Genomic DNA, 17,547 nt, shown 5'->3' on the forward strand with positions numbered 1-17,547 from the left:
ATGATCAGGTTTATAGCTTACTTGGTGAACGCAGATTCATTTGAGTGCAACTTGTTCCAAATATTTGCACGTTTCTTCTTTCTTGTCACCATCCATAGTGTTGAAAAGTCAACAAATTCAATGCTTTGCAAGTCAATATGTACATGTGCGTATACGTGTACGTGTGTCCATACATTGATCAATCCAAACTTATTGGCCTACGGCAATCCAAGTCCATACAAACAGCAATATTGCCTGGATAGCTACATCATGCTTCATAATTGGAGGAACAGGTCATGATTGAGATGGGAAATTTTTCTTAGGGAGTCGGGTTCAGCTGGGAACCTTATATTAGTCATGATAGCTTCCATAATCACATTTGACTGATGAAAAAGTTCCCCATTGAAGCTGAAACCAACCAAAGAGTTTATGAAACAATGATTTGGGATTTGCCTTTGCATTAATTACTGCATTTCTACATCTTACGCTGCTGACTATAATCTAAAAATAGGACCAAAGTGGGAAAGAAAGAGACATGACAGTTCATAGTTTATCTGATGATGGCCATATATAGTTGAATATCAAAAACAGCCAAAGAAAAATGGATTTTTCTGCCGTGGCCGATGGATGTACATTGAACCTACTCAAAACCAAATTTGGGAAGAAATTGAGAGACTTTACCGAGTAAGATTCTTCTATTCAAATAAGAAAAGATTCGTAGAGAGATAAATAAATAGAAACGATGTTTATTATAATACTCTATTGAACTTTTAAGATATACATTCAATTTAAAATTAATTGATAATAAATAAAAATCTTTATTATTTTTTAATTTTCAAAATACCCTTAATTTAAAAGAAGCTAAACTTTTTTTTATCACCCTTTGATGATAATAAATACTAAATCAATTACTAAATAAAATAAACAAAAAAAAGGTGCTCCATCGTCAACTTGAAAGCTCACTAGTAATTTTATAGGCAAAGGCTGAGAAGGTAGCGGTCCAAATAGTTTATTACACCTAAGTCAAATATGACATAGCAAATACGGCAAGTTGTTTTAAGGTTATCAATATCATTAGCCGACCATCAGAAAGTGCTGCAAGAAGAGGGCAGTCCGCCATTCTTAAATGTTAGTACTTGCAAGTAAGACTGCAGAGGTCGAAAAACCAGATTCATGAATGCAGCTTTCCTAGGGGTCACTAAGTAATTAAGTGTTTATATTTCAATCTGTGAAATATCTTTTGTAAAAATAAAACCGTGAAACGGAATAAATCAAAACAGATTAATATGGATCCTGACACCAAACTAATGAATTTGCACCGATATTGGACTGAACTTGAGACGGAAGAGAGAAGAGCTCATCTTGGATGTATATTGCTCTTTGCATCTTCAAAGACAAATTAACACCATCTTCACATACTATAAATTATGGCCAAGTCAAAGAATTGGCATCGAAGATTCCAACTTTGCAGAGCTTTAAGCTATCCTCCAAGGAATTAGATATTTCCTTGCTTCCCCATGGGCTGCCACTCACAATTTGGAAGTTGAAAGGGATACTTCCAGTGCCATCCTCTGGGTAAAAGATCACAGTAAGGATCCTTGGTGTATGAAACTCATCTCCAACGCTATGGAAGCTCTCTTTAAAACCATTAAAAAGGTTACTTTCAGCCACATCAGAAGAGAAATGAACTCACTAGCAGACGGTCTGGCCAAAGCTGGAGTCTTAAGGGATGTTAATTTCAATGCCTACTTTGTTCTTCACCAAAGGGATGAAAATTTGGAACCTCCTGAAGATCTTTTATAAGTGGTTATGGGGTTGACCGTCATGTTGAGCAAACCTTTTGATGGACTGTTTGTGGGGTTATTGTGTTGGTTTTTTTATCCTTTCTGTTCTATTGGCACATCAAGTACTTCTGATGTTTTGCCAGTCCTATTCTGGAGGACCTTTTGTAGCTTTAAGCCTTAAGTGGCTCTGCTGTTCAAGTCTCTTTTATGAGACAATGCTCACTATAATTTTGCCTTTCAAAAAAAAAAAGAATTTTTTTTGTTTTCTTATCAAAATATGGTGTTACAGTTCTTATATTGGCGTTTACAGTTTAAGAAAAAAAAATTAAGATACAGCCATAACATGGCATAATGGACTGTCAATGGAATTATCTTTAACAGCCATGAAATTGTATAGTTTTGCCAACATTACTGTATAAAAATGCAGGCGGAAAGGACATACGCATCCAAGACCCTGGAACCACGAAGAAGAACCTCCAACCTTAGTTTGCTCTTCTGTTATTTAGCTGTACCAGGAAGTCAGCGGTTCCTGCATTTGCCTTCTCTCAATGCCATTCCCATTTACCAGATCCTATAATCCTGTTCAGTAACAAAAGGGGTCTTAAAAAATGAAGTGAGCAGTAACTAACAAGGTAAGATACTTCATACCTTGATTTCGAAGTGTATCTTTGGATGTGGAGGAATATCCAGCCCTGGAGAAAGAGAGAAATTTTGTGGAAGCAAAAAGAATAAAATGAATAATGTATACATAGGCATTTTTCTCTGTGGAAGCAAAAAGAATCTAATGAATAATGTATACATAGGCAATAAAGGTGTTAAACGTGATACCGTATTCTATTGTCGTTCTTTGGTGTTATAAATTGGAAAGATGTACAAGAGTAAATTCTTCTTGGAGTGAAGCTGAAGTGATTTAGGGAGGTATAGAGTGGTGACAGGAGGGTTAATGAAGTATCTCTCGTTTGCGCATCACAGAGTATTTACAGGCATCTGGAGATGGACTTGACCAGCAGAAGGCTAGCATTTGCAAGACACAAGCTATAGAACTAGTTTATATACATCTGCTAGAACACCAAACCTCCATAGAAAGGGCTAACAAAGTGCACCCTATGGTTTATATCATGAATGCCGATCATTCTAGCAGCCAAGACAGAGAACCTCAGCTTGATCTCGATCTGTCAAAATGGCATTTGGGATCCTGCTCCAACCCTTGTCTGCCAGGGTGTACTTTTCTGACCCTGGCATTACGTGAATTCAATGTAATAGTAACATAAATGCAAATTACTCTGTACTTAAAATTTATGCTGGCTTTCATCTTATTCAAACAATAACATCTTATTCCACTCCACCTGTCTGCTTCATGATCCCATGAGATAGTAACATAACTGCAACTTATTCTTTGCATAAACTTTATGATATCTTTCCAAGTACCCACTAAGTATTCAACTATGGGCCATCAACCACCTTAACTACACTACTGAATTTGTAAGTGACATCATTATTGGATTACAAGAAGCATTTAAGTAGATTGGCCACATAAGAAATCACTGGTTGATAGCTCACATTTCAAAAAGATTAGGCAACAAAATTCTCAGAAAAGAAAAGCCAATATAGACAAGGAGACTGTATAGAGCATGCAAGCCAAAAGGACAGTAAAGAAAGCATGGCCTGAGTCAACACAAATCCAGAACAAAGTTAAAAAGTCAACTGAACAAAAAAATTCACAGCATACATGAATTTTTTAAGTATACACAGTTTAATGTTCGAACTTGGAATATTTCAGATTGCCTTAAAAAATAGAGGTGCATCATTTGCGGATTGAGAGAGGCCTTAACAAAGTGTAAACAATACATAACAATGTAAAGGGGAGGCCTCCAGTAATCCGCTGTATCAATTTTTAGAGCAGTTGAACTGATAGTTGTCAATGATGTCCTTATTGGAAATCTTGGAAAAGGAAAAAGAGATTCTTTTTGAATAAAACTTTGTTCCAGAACCTTACACCTATATTTTTTGGTTGATTGGTTGGTTTGACTTTACAAGTCAACATCATGGGACAAATTGATGTTATTGTTTAAAAAGTTGCACATAACAGAGGACCAGCCTACTGTCCTGCATCATTTACCATGAAAATATGAAACAAGTTGAAAGTACTGATACTATGCCTTTAACAGAATGCTACATCCATCACTTTAGAAGCTGATAACCGTGTAGTGCATAAAATCAGTATGTGCAATAATAAATGTATGATAATTGGTCCTACAGGCTTTACTTGAAAGCATCTTTCCTGCAAGCCAAGAATCACCACCAAATTGGAACCATGGTTTGACAGCTCTAGGGAGCAAGTAACCAACTTTCTGTAAAAGGCCAAATGAGACTAGGAGGTCTGCAATTTAGACCGAGGAAGATATCTACAATTCCAACTGTTAAGTTTACCATAACAAAGCATTACATGATAGCTAAGTTCAACCTCCAGATTTCTGCTCTCTGCCCCACTTTATTCTATCACTAAACTGATCTACTAGGCACTGATTCATAGCCATCCATCACCTAAGCATGGCTACTGCATTGTAAATTCATGATTATATATAAAAGAATATATAAAGTCATTTTAACTGAAGAACTAGGAGGAGAGATCAGGGGCTGCAGCATCTCGATTTTGTTTCGCAGAACCTCTAAAACGGAAAGAATTATATTCCTCTACACACACTTTCAACTGAAAGAAATTTGCTTTCTTTAAGAAATATCACACCCAAGGGTACAAACAACTTTTCTGGAATGCTATAAGACTATTATGATGAATTCATTGATTCACTTACATGAGGAGTACAAGGCTATAGCATGTAGGCCCAAGACGTAATACAGAAGCCAAACTGAAACTAACCTGTGAAAGTTGAGCAAAATTTGGGTCTTTCAGGCGTGTTCTCCCCTATCTGGTGTAATGCAGCCAAGTGATTTGTCATTATACCATCAAGGAAAGATTGTCAAGGAAGGCCATGTGCCCAAGAAGAAATGACCAAGCATCATGCAAGCTATGACACCTCCTTTGCTCTCTACCAGATACGTCTTCAATAAAGTAGAGATATAAGCCTCTAAGTTGGAAGGATAATGAAAGAAGGAATGCATGAACATCCTGCAATTATAAAATGTTTTAGACCTTTAGTTTAAATTCTTGCATCTGGTATTGTCCATCACCAATGTTACCAAACTGAACCTAACCTGTGAAAGTTGAGCAAAATTTGGGTCTTTCAGGCGTGTTCTCCCCTATCTGGTGTAATGCAGCCAAGTGATTTGTCATTATACCATCAAGGAAAGATTGTCAAGGAAGGCCATGTGCCCAAGAAGAAATGACCAAGCATCATGCAAGCTATGACACCTCCTTTGCTCTCTACCAGATACGTCTTCAATAAAGTAGAGATATAAGCCTCTAAGTTGGAAGGATAATGAAAGAAGGAATGCATGAACATCCTGCAATTATAAAATGTTTTAGACCTTTAGTTTAAATTCTTGCATCTGGTATTGTCCATCACCAATGTTACTAAATCCCACTACTTGCTGGCCAATAGTACGAAATCTATAGTAGCGGAGAACGAATGCTTATGGCAAAGAAAATTATTTAATCTTCACAGTTGTGATCAGCAGCCTTGTTGGAGGCCTTGTAAGAAAAATGAGCCACAGAGATACCAACTCAGAAAGAGAGAGAGAGAGAACTGACGAGCCAGACATGAGAAACCATTTTAGACCCCACAACTTCATAATTCAGAACAAGATGTCTGGAATCTTTGAAAGATTAGCTTAAAAGCCTAAACACTGTATTCTTTGGTATTTTACTGTTACACACTGAAAAGGCAAACAAACAAGAATTTAAAGAAATACTTAAGGTGGATGCTTTAAACAATGTATAGAACAGTTTCATCATAGCTCTATATGCTGGTTCCAACTGCCAGTAATCACTTCTACAATAAAGTATGTATGTACTTACCTGGTGAAAGCATATTCATCTTAATGCAATCTGTTTCCAAATTTTTCACACGTTTTCTTTACCTTGTCCCCGTCTAAATGTTGAAGAATAAAAAAATGGTTTACAGTTTGCAAGTCAGTATATCCCCAGAAATTATTGTCATTGATTTGAAAACTGGTCAGTTGTCAAATATCTGTTCTTATATCTCATCAACAACCGCTTCAATGGTTTGTGGAAACCGTAAATAATAAGGTACTTGGCCAACTATATCAGGTCATCATAGTGTGGCATAATTGAAAGAACAGATCAAGTTTATAATGGCAAACCTAATCATGGAATTGAATTCAGGTAGGCACATTGGATTAATGACAACCCAGAACGACCAATTAGCCTGAAAACCATTCTGTCTGGTTCCTTGACTCCTCCATCTTACATCATTTTCTCAGACAACTATGGCTTTCCTTCATGCAGACAGAAAAGTCAACAGAGTAAAATTTCATCTTCAAATTGTTGAACAGCCAAGTGAGTCTCCTCTTGGTAACCACCAGCATCGACATTTACATCCCAAATACAATTTACAGCAGAACAATCATTCAAAAGCTGCATGTCTGAATATTCATACATATAATATGATAATTATGCATCACATTCAAAACTTTTTACATTTTCTGAGGAAAAAGAGAGCTGCTTTCTCCATGAAAATTGAAATACATTTATATTTTGGAAGACCAAAACCAAAATTACAACAAAAGTTACCTCTATATATATTTTTCTTTATACTATTGTTTATGCTTAGTGCATCAGATTTCCACACAGCAGCCTGACTGGACAAACCCAGAAAACTCATCAGGCACACTGATCTTCTCCAATTTTCCGTTTTGCCCTTCCTTCATTTCCACCATGTACAACCGATGTGGTGCACCTTGATACTCCGACCCGGTGACCAAGACTCGACCCCCAAGCCTAACCCCACATGCTCCGACCCTTACGGCAGGGTCGAGCTCTGCCCAATTCAACAATTTCCCATCTTTGCCAATCCCAACACTCGATCTCGGGCACCGACCTGGTTCCCAAACCCCTTCGACCCGTCTCCATTGCCCCGAATTGAACTCATACACGTCAGAACTCCCGTCAAATTGACCTTGACTCTCCGTTCCGTATCCGCTCACAACCCAGAACTCGTTTTCCCCTGTCACCACACCTTCACACTCGTCTCGCTCCTGACTCAGCTCGCCCAACTGAGTCCACTCGTCCTTTCTCAAATCATAAACCCAGGCGTTTCTCGACGCGTTCTTGTTCTCGTCATGCCCGCCCGCAATACAGACCCGACCCGAACATGCTCCGATTGCAAAGAACGACCTTTTTGCCGGCATATCCTTCCCTTTTCTCCATTGCTGAGTCATGAAATCGTAGATAAAAACATCGGTAACTGGGTCGTAACTCACAGGGTCCCACCCGCCCATGACCACAAGCTTCCCCTCACAGCTTGCCAATTGACAAAACAAAGGCAACCCACTTGAGTAAGTGGGAACCGGGGTGAGTCTATCCCAACTCCGACTCACGGAGTCAAACACAGCAATTCCATAACTCGGTGACTCACCCGGTTTTTTAGGTCCATTCACGATCCCACCACTAAAGGCCTGAACCAAGCAAGCAACTTCCTTGGTGTACCCTAATTTTTTGCGGTGGTAATAAAAATCTTTGCTTCGAAGCAAATCTCGCCATCGGTGACAAACTCGGGAGGCGAGTCGGTGAGCAGTGTAAGGTAACCGACTTATGCACTCAAGACCGAGTTCTTCCGGTAAACCCGGAACCAACTCAGTTGAGAACTCGACACGTTCCATTTTCTCAAGTTTCTAGAAGGTTTTCCCTTTGTTAAAAGCCATGGCAGCATTAGAACCAACCCCTCACCCACTTATTTATAACAGACAGTTGGATAACGGAAACGGCCACCGCTATTCGATTGAACGACACGTGTACTTTCACGGAATATCATATTACTTGAGGAGATATTTTGACTGGTTGTTATGACAGAACGGATAAGTGCAAACCAAGGGATTACACGTGGCATTCTTTCGGTCACCGTGATTTATGTTAGTGGTTCCCATTTTACATTGGATTGAATCTTCTTTCTTGATTGATCAGGTTAATAAGAGATCGACACGTGGTGATGACGGGGAATAAATGTCTCTCGTATATCCTGACGTGACCCCCCTCGATCAACGTGATGAGAACGAATGGATACTGTTTTCATCAGGTTGCATACTTTTTAAGATAACATCATGTCACGTTGTGATTATGTTTAATGATAAGAATTAATTAACCATAATATTTAAATAATTTTTTAACTTACATATGAAATTTTAAATAAATTTTATTTGATTTAATATAAAAATTTAAGTGTTCTTTTTAATGCAACGACAGATTGAAGCCCATTTTCGAGAGGTTTTTTAAATATTAAATCCTAACTTTTATATCATTTTAATGTTGTATATGACTTATATTTCATTAGTCTGAATGTGAGATTAAATCATTTAGTTATACAAATTATTTACGTAAAATTTTAAATTAATTAAATATCAAATTATTTCTTTAAAATCAATTAAATATACATTAAAAAAAGTATTATAATTAATTCACATTATATTAATATAAAATTGATTTAAAATTACACGAGCATAATGCATATGGATACATAATTAAACCCAATAATTAATTTATTAAAACATCAACTAAATCAAAAATTAAGTTATGAGTTGTAATAAATATGGTTTAACGTGTAGTTTTCCAAATTATTTTAATTATAAAAATAATTAAATAATTTGGAAAAGTGTTCCATTAATGGTGGAAAACAAGTGAAATATTGAATAATTCAAAAATAATTAGGTGACATGTTCTTATATTTGACTTAAAAAGCAATCAATTTGCTCCCACTTGTTGCTAATTATGATATGGATTTTTCCACATATTTTTTTCATCTTGTCCAAGATGATTGAACTTCCTGTATAGAAATTTTCCAGTCCCCTGTGTGTTTTTCTTTTCCTTGTCGATATCCAAACCTTATCCTTGACAAAAGTGATAATAAAGCAAAAGAATTGGAGAAAGGATATGGGCTGGCTGCGGACGTTGTGTAACCTTCTAGACTAGGATAACAAAGACATGTTACACTCCAAACCAAGATAAAGACCTGAATGATTCCCCACTCTCTTTTACTATCAATAAGAGATAGAGTGAGTTTTTTATATATAAACATTGATCTTCTTTTATCTATTAAATATATTTTTTAAATTAAAAATTTGAATCCGTGATAAATGGTATCAATGTAAATATAAAATTACTTTTGATATGGGATCTTCATGAAAAATGCAAAAATTGAAGTAGATCTGGACTGATGAAAGAGTCCCTCTCAGACCAATATAAGAATTCCTCTATCCTCTCCTCTATGGGTAAAAGAGTTAACTCGAAGTAGATTTGAACTAGTTTCAAGGTCCTCTGCTCTATGGGTAGAAAAAAAACAGTACAACGAGAATATTACGTAATTCGATACGTAAACATAAATTTTCTTTCAATTTATTAATTATGCCTTTTTATTTTGAAACAAGGGTACGTAGATCATTAAAGTTCAATCATTATTTTTTAAAAAAGTAAAATAAAATCAAACTATTAAAGATAACATTGAAATTCGATCAAACGTCACTTTTCTTGAAATTTCATATTCATATGTTTCTTTGACAATAAGTTTTATGATTCATAAATTCTTACTTTTGTCAAAATCAATCAATTTTCGAACACTTATAAGAAGCAAAGTAACACTTTAATTTTGTATCAAACTCGTTTGAATTTTTTTTTATTTAACACTGGTGTCCATTTTCTATCAAATCGAATGAATAATTAAAATGACTAAAATCAAGAAAAACCAAGAATAATCAAACCACAAATGAAAGAAAGAGTAAACTTTACATATATTTCTTATATTTATATATATATTATAATCATTATGCTCTAGAATGTTTCAAATGTAGGAATTGGGGAGTAAGATTTTAACCCAAAGTCATAAATAATATAAAGAACAGAAAAATCAATGCCATGTGCTTAGTGACAGTAGCTTGCGGAGACTAACTCTATGTTTATAATTTCTTTTTGTTTTCTATTCCAACAACTAGTCATCACAATTTTGTCGTGTTGTGTAAATGACCTTTCATTGTGTCCTCATGAAGCCATGAAAGACTACCTTTTTTTCCTGTGGCTTGTGCCTTTCGGCTAGAAAAAGAACAAATCACATCATACGTACTGCACAAAGGCTTAGTTTATGTCGATGAATTATGACCGTAAACCGATAATTAAAAATGAAATTAAAAAAATAATTAAGAAATTAGATGTCCAAAATCGAATCAGGACCAATTCGGTTAAGACAAACAACCTTACTGATTAATTAAGCAAGTCTTTTAACTTGAAGAAATGTCTTTGTCATTTAGATAAGGAATAAAAACAAAGGGGCCCCCAAAGCCGTCGTGGAGTGCCTGCCTAACTTTATTCTCCATCTGGGGCCTTTATCCATCACTTTTCTTTTTCAAGCTTGTGGGGGAGTAGTCATTGTAAAAGGAAAATAAAAAAATATCAATTAATAATCCACTGAATGATCATATTTCAGGTTTAATTTATTGATTGGTATATAATTTTTTATTTAAAAAGTAAAGTTTGAATTTTATTTTTTTAATTTAAAAAAAAAATCCACCAAATGGTCTCATATTGAGCTAAGTTGCTTTCAAAATAGGTCTTCTAGAAGCATTGTAGAGGTGAAGAGGAGGGAAGTTTACCATATGATTAAAAATAAAAATATAAAAAATTAATTAAATGTAATAAAAAAATAATTATTAAATTTTTTAAAAATATATTGTATCTTTTGACTTTAGGCAAATTGTGTATGTTTTTCATTTTTTTTATTTTCTTTTCCCTCTATTTTTGTAAAACATCACTATTAGTGCAATTTTTTTTTTAAATTATGTTGGCTTTTAATTTTGTACAAGAAATCAAGAGCCACAAATATGACAAAGAATCAAATGGGATTTATTGTAAAGAGAAATATAATTATCAATTATTTTTCTTCATTTATTTTACATTTTGGCTAGCACTTTTTCCATCCCATTTCTGTTTCCACCACTTCTTTAATCTTCATTAGCAATGCTGCTTGTCTGCCTTTTGTGTGTGCGTTTGTGTTTTCCTACCAACAAGTACAAGGAATAATCTACTTGCAATGCTTGGAAGCACCTGCCAAACAATTTCTTGACATGTGCATCAGAACCAAGCAAATGCTGTGCATTTAAGTAATTCATCAAGCCATGAGTACTGGAATCCCCAGAGAAGAACTTACAGCTGCATACTCATTTTCGATGCCCTGATGATGCCATAAGAACCGCCACAGCCACAATGAACATAAACAACATGCTACCGAGCAATATATATGTTCTTCGGGATGATCTTCGGTATTCTCCAAACAAAAGTATGCCCCAAAATGTGCTCACAAGTGGAAGTGCCTGGTATCACCGATCAAGTCTAGATGAATTAAGCAATGAAGCATACAGTAAACATATGAGCAAAGGCACATCTGTTAGCCCAGAAGCCTTGTAAAAGAATCAAGGTATCGATAAATCGTAGATAATTTTCTTATGCTATGAATGAAGATCGATGTCATGTATTTTTATGGTCTTAAAGATGAACAGAAAGTACCTGAACAGCATCTGCTGCTGCATATCCTGCAGCTTGACCTCCCATAAACTGGAGACCATTCCCAAACCCACACAGTAACCCGGCCAAAAAGGCCCAGCCTCTGCCATTCCAGTCATTGAGATAAGCCTTAAATGATGATCTGGGCAAGTCTAATACAGGGCGGTAGAGGAAGGTGATATTTAGGATGAGGGCAAGTACAAAACAGGAGACTGAAAAGTAAAAAAATGCAGTATAGACAACCAACTTGGGAACCCCTTCCTTCAAAGTGTGCCATTGATCATTAGTTGCCAAGTTGAATGCTGGTGAGAAGAGAGAAAAGCAAACACCAGCGAAGAAAGTTATGGCCAGCCCAACGAAAGTGCTCTTCCCAAACACCTGCAAAGCGAGTCAAACCAATTGTTAGAGAAAGATTTATATAGGATATAATATATGCAAGGCATTATGATCTGTCCACTTTAGTTGCCTTATAGTTCACTTGAATAGCTGTCAAATTGTATAGCTTTCCACATTACTACATAAAATTGCAAGAGTAGAGGGACATATTTTTTGCAGTTCTAGACCCTTGAATGAAGAAAGCAGAACCTCCAACCTTAATTGCTCTTCTGTTCTCTAGCTCTACAAGGAAGTCAGCAGTTCCTGCCCTTGCCTTCTCTGTAGTGCCATTCGCATTCTCCAGATCCTTTAATTCTGTTCACTAATAAAAGCAGTCTTAGAAAACGAAGTGAGCACTAAGTAACAAGGTAGGATACTAAAGCCTTGTACCCTTATTTGTAGTTGCCTCTTTTGATGCGGAGGGATATCCAGCCCTGCAAAAAGAACAATTTTGTCGAGCAAAAAGAATATAATTAGTAACTTGTACACAGGCACTAGAGGTTTTAAACATGACAAAGTGTTCTATATGGTTCTTTCACATTACTTATTATAGGATAAAGGACAAGTGAATTCTACTTCAGGTGAGAGTCAAGTATTTGGATTAATGAAGTATTTAATCCTTGGAGATGACACAGTGTAGGCATCTGGGGATGAAATTGACCAGTAGAAGGCTACCATTTGGGCAAAACAACCTAACGGATTAATTTATTCTACTTGGAGCGCACTACACTGACAATCATCTTCTAGACTACAAAAATCTCTAGCTAGGGCAAAACATGATGCACCCTAAGTTGCACATCATCAATGCTTATCCTTCGTTCTTGTGTCAAGACAGAAAACCTCAACTTATCTCATACTCAAAACGCCATTAAGGGTCCTGCTCAACCTTGTCTGCGAGGTGAGCTTTTGCTGATGCAGGACCTTTGCAAACCTTGTTATTAATAAATCATAATGGGCAGAAGTTAGATGGTATAAGCTCAGGCATACAAGCAAACGACATGGGTTAAAAAGGGCATTTGAAACTTGCAAAACCAAACTGGTTTTGCAAGCCATGATTAGTTTCACTTCTGATTAAATTCATTAGCTTCCATCAAGAACAAAAACAAAAAGAACTAAAAGAAAGCTGACTGTATGATTAATCACTGGATCCAAAATGCTGCAATGTTTTTGGTCAAATAGTTAAATCATTTAACACATTTAGATATTTATTGAGAAAGAGGCATACTCTCTAAGCTCGATAAGCTTTGCTTTATTATCTGCAGCATTGGACGAGTGAACGGCTGATCCAAGACAAACAGCTATTAAGAAGCAACCGACACCTGGGAAAAGGATTTCAGCTCTATTGATTTTGTCATCCAAGAAATAATTCAAGGTTGTGCCTGTTCAATCAAAACAAAGTAACTATAATTAAGAAATTCAAAAATTAAGTTTTGTTAGCATTCATTAAGAACTTATGCACGCATAGAGACACAGACCTATAACAACAGTAATGCTTGCGGTGATCACTTCTGTCACTGACAAACCAACAAAAGCCCAAGCATACTGTGTAGACAAATTTCCAAGGCTAAGAACCACCCCACCGGCCATTGCAAACAAAACAGAGGGCCAATTATCCTGCATTAATCACCAATGAAGATTCAAATCCAGTTATAAGCAATAAAATACCTTTGCTAATGATAATCAAGTATGCTGTAAGGCTATATCAATCACATCAGAAATACTCCTTGCCAACTACAAATTTACTTACGAAATGTGCAAAGCTACTAATTCTCTCTCTCTCTCTCTCTCTCTCTCTCTAACTCAGACAACATCTTATTATCCATCTCTCTGCTTGAAGATTCGAACTTTATGCTACTACAAACACTGAAATTCCGGATTCTAAGTGATAATAACATGAGGACAATTTGTTCGTTACCTAAACATTTTAAGTTGTCTTTCATCTACCCATTAAGTATTCAATTAAGGGCCATCTATCACTTTAGCTAGGCTACTGAATTTGCAAGTGTCGCTACTATTCACAGTTATATAAATAGTTTTGTCATTATTAGGTAAAGACAGAGGTGAAGGGAACAACAGGGCAATTCATCTTCTGTTATCCGCATTGAATAAAAATCCAACTTTACATTTATATTCAAATAACAGATTTTACCATCTTTTATATATTCAAATATTTAGTTCGATAGTCTAATTTTTTTCTGTTATTGCTACATTCATAGTCTCAATTCCACCCTTAATATGAAGGAAACTCACCTGGGAAAGTTGAGCAATAAAATTTGGCTGCTCTGGACTGCCCTTGCCAATTTCACCAAATGTTAAAGCTATAACTATAGCAGCCAAAAGATTTGTCAGAGTATAATCAAGATAAGTATGTTGAGGAAGCCGACCTCGTCTTTCTAGTAGTGTCATGATAGCAGGCCATGTGCCCAAAAAGAACAGAGCAAGCAGCATGCAGGCTATGGCACCTCCTTTGCTTTCCACCAGATACATTTTCAAGCCACTACAGATAATCCTCTCAGTTGGCACGGAGATCACGGATGCAATGCCTGGAAAATCCTATAACAAAGAAGAAGTCTTGGTATCTTACATAGCCTTTTGTTTGGTCAAATTTAGTAAATTTACTGGCCTGTTAAGCCCTATATGGAATTTCTCTAAAATCAAGGAACCCCAAAACTACACACCAAAGTGAGACTCCAAGCAGCTGGCATTCAATCAAGATAACAAACTATTCGAAAACAAGAATCCTTCATCTAAGCAAGCAGGTAAAAACACAGATATGGAGAGGGCAGTCCACTCAGTAAACGTAGATTGGCCACCACAGAAATGACTGGTTGAGAGCTCATATTTCAGAAAATAAGGCAACAAAATTCCCAGAAAAGAAAAAACCAATTCAGGGAAAGAAATGATATAGAACGTGCAAGCAAAAAGACAGCATAGCCAGCATAGCCTGGGGTAAAATAGATCCAGAACAAGAATTCAAAAGTCAACTGAGCAGAAGTCCCACAGCAAACTCAACATTTTCCGAAGTATAAACATCATATTTCTTCAAAATTACTCACTCACCATATGCAAATAACAGAGCAAAGCAAAGAAGAGAAAAAAAGAATCCTAAACATAGGCAACTAAAAAGTTAAAGGGTACAAAAACAAATAACCAGAAGGAACAAATCCTTGTTACTTGCCATCTCCGGTCGCCCACCACCAAAAGCAACCCTGGAGATACGAAATCATATTAACTAATAAAGAAAAGCCAGTAGGCCACACACAGTCACACATCACAATCAGAAACCCAACAGTCCAAAAAGCTTGGAAAGTATGAATCTCTTACCTTAAACAATTTATTGCGTCAGAAACTTTCAGACAGCTACCGCAAAATGAAGCCTGCAACATTTGCAGACTGAAGGAGACCTTGGAAAAAAAAAAAGAGCAAATAACAAAGAAGCAGAGACGGGTCAACAATGGGAAAAGGCTGTAGTGTGGAATCTTGGAAAGAGATTCTCTTGGATTCAAAGCTCAGTTAAAGCAAATCATGGATCCCTGCACGTTGGTTTTCCATGGTTGGCTGGTGAGCTGAAAGTCAGCCTGTCGTTAGATATTGAATAATTGGTTGGTTTGCGCTGTCCCATGCATTGAATTACAATATTGAATAATATAACATATTCCGTACTTATATTTAAACAATTAATTATTATTTTTTCCATAACATGTGGCATGATTAGGAATTTTTTTATTTCAAGAAATAAAAATTTAAATCTAGTTCTCTGAACGAATATATATACTAATTATTTAGTTAAAATATTTATACGTCAAATTAAGATCAATTAACGAGGATAATTTTATCTCATGCATATGCATTGAATTAGAATATGGAGCAATATAGCATGATCACAAGATCAAAATTTTTTTCTATTTTGAGAAATAAAAATTTAAATCCAATTCTCTAAAAGACGAATATTTATTAATTATTAAATTAAATATTTATATATCAATTAAGAAGATAATTTTGTACTGGTATCCTCGTAAGGATGGAAACATAGTCAACATTGTTGACAAGCTATAGCCTATAGGTTTGATTATCAAGGAAATGTGACAGTGAATATGGAAGTATTTAAATTACCATGTGATTACGGCAACGTGATGGTGCATGCTTTGACAATGACAGAGAAGGGATTGGTGTATGTAAAGGGGTTCTTGTGATACGGAGAGGAAGCGTTGCAAACAAGTAAAATGATGTGCCAGAAACAGCAAAGAGGAAGATTGAAGCAATTCCTGAAGTACTAAGTGCTGTGGCAGGTGAAAGACAATAAGAAGAGACTTAAAGAGACTTAGAGAGTACAAGATAATTAGAGAGAGAATTTAGAGAGAAAAGCTCTGAAGTTGAGAATGTGTTAGATTGGAGGGGGAGAAAAGAGTCCCCCAAATAAATTGTGAGGCTCTATATATAGTACTAAAAGTGGCGATTACATAACAATAGGCTTTAATGTGTCTAATGAATGGCATTATTATGAAGAGTATTAATGTAAGTAACCGTTACTGTAATTAGATGTAGTAAGACTTGTTCTCAAGTAAAGGTAATAGAAAAGAAGTTTATAAGAATAGGTATAAAAAAAGAAGCTGTACGAGAATAGATACAAGAGAATAAGCTGTACATGAATAAGTATACAAGAATAAGGTAAGAGGGTAAAACACTTGTACTTCAGGAAAGGGTTAAGAGGAATACCTCTTAACTACTTCCATATCTGAGTCACCAAGCCAAACTCTCTGGAACATCCCAAGATGAAAGTAACCCATGAACCCTGCCACTTATTCTGAGTTACTTTCACTGTCATCCAAGTGAAGTGATTATTCTATTCAAAGTGGCTGTTCTGCTTGTATTAGTTGTTTCATATGGAGTAATACTTTACTTTTTCTAATTGTTCTGCTTTAAATAGTACTTGAAGTAGCGCTTCACTTATTTTGCGTGAAGTAACACTTCACTTGTTCTGGTTGTTCTCTGTACAACATTATGTTGTAACATAATTCTTTAGAGTAACAGTATTAACCAAAATCTAGTATCTACATTTTGCCCCCTGCATAATAATTCATTGTTAAAAATAATTCTTATATATTAATTTAAAGTATAATTTTTTTTTGTACTATAACATATTGTACTGTATCACTTTGAACAGTAATACCTTAGGCAGTACTACTTTAGACAGTAATACTTTAGACAGTAATACCTTAATCAGTAATGCTTTAGGTAGTAACACGTTACTGCGTTGTGTAAGGTGTAATATCAATTTTTTTTTTGTAATGTTAAAATCTTTTGTAATATTTGATTGATTATGCAATAATATTTAATATCTTTCGTAATATTTGATTGCATTTTTTTATGTCAATATCTTTTGTAATATTTTATTGATTATGCAATAATATTTAATATCTTTTTCATAAAAAATATTGATTCTATTTGTAATATTTTATTGATTATGTAATAATATTGAATATCTTTTTCATAAAAAATCTTGATTCTATGTGACTTATAAATATCAAGTTATTATGAACAATTTTCTTTATTCATATTCAAAGTAAAGCAAAAAAATTTCAGAGTAAAGTCGATTCTTTTGCGAATCTTTTCAAATAAGTAAGTTTTTCTTCTTCTTGTAATCTTTTTTTTTTTAATTTTGTTTTCAATTAATTAAATTTACTCGAATTTCTCTTACTTGTTGCCCCCTGCATGAATTTTTTTTTTTTT

General features: G+C 35.3%; 2 protein-coding genes across 6 annotated transcripts; both read right to left on the reverse strand.

Moving 5' to 3' along the window:
• Positions 6,253–7,625, reverse strand: LOC18610260 (F-box/kelch-repeat protein At1g15670). Its single transcript, XM_018116228.1, has one exon. It carries the CDS (start codon positions 7,560–7,562, stop codon positions 6,519–6,521), a length of 1,044 nt encoding a protein of 347 aa, XP_017971717.1. The 5' UTR covers positions 7,563–7,625; the 3' UTR covers positions 6,253–6,518.
• On the reverse strand, positions 10,765–15,429 carry LOC18610261 (ureide permease 1). 5 transcript variants are annotated; one of them, XM_018116406.1, is made up of 10 exons: positions 15,142–15,425; positions 14,969–15,026; positions 14,068–14,370; positions 13,293–13,431; positions 13,043–13,196; positions 12,208–12,251; positions 12,035–12,132; positions 11,446–11,820; positions 11,090–11,252; positions 10,765–10,986 (listed from the first exon to the last, which is right to left on the reverse strand). In XM_018116406.1, exons 1-9 carry the CDS (start codon positions 15,201–15,203, stop codon positions 11,100–11,102), a joined length of 1,386 nt encoding a protein of 461 aa, XP_017971895.1. In that variant the 5' UTR covers positions 15,204–15,425; the 3' UTR covers positions 10,765–10,986; positions 11,090–11,099. The 5 variants fall into 5 exon arrangements, with proteins under 5 accessions (XP_017971895.1, XP_017971896.1, XP_017971894.1 ...); XM_018116407.1 differs by having other exon boundaries at positions 10,765–11,252; positions 14,996–15,026; positions 15,142–15,424; XM_018116405.1 differs by having other exon boundaries at positions 10,765–11,252; positions 15,142–15,424.

This window comes from Theobroma cacao, chromosome 2 (genome assembly GCF_000208745.1).
Source record: "Theobroma cacao cultivar B97-61/B2 chromosome 2, Criollo_cocoa_genome_V2, whole genome shotgun sequence".
Classification (NCBI taxonomy): domain Eukaryota; kingdom Viridiplantae; phylum Streptophyta; class Magnoliopsida; order Malvales; family Malvaceae; genus Theobroma; species Theobroma cacao.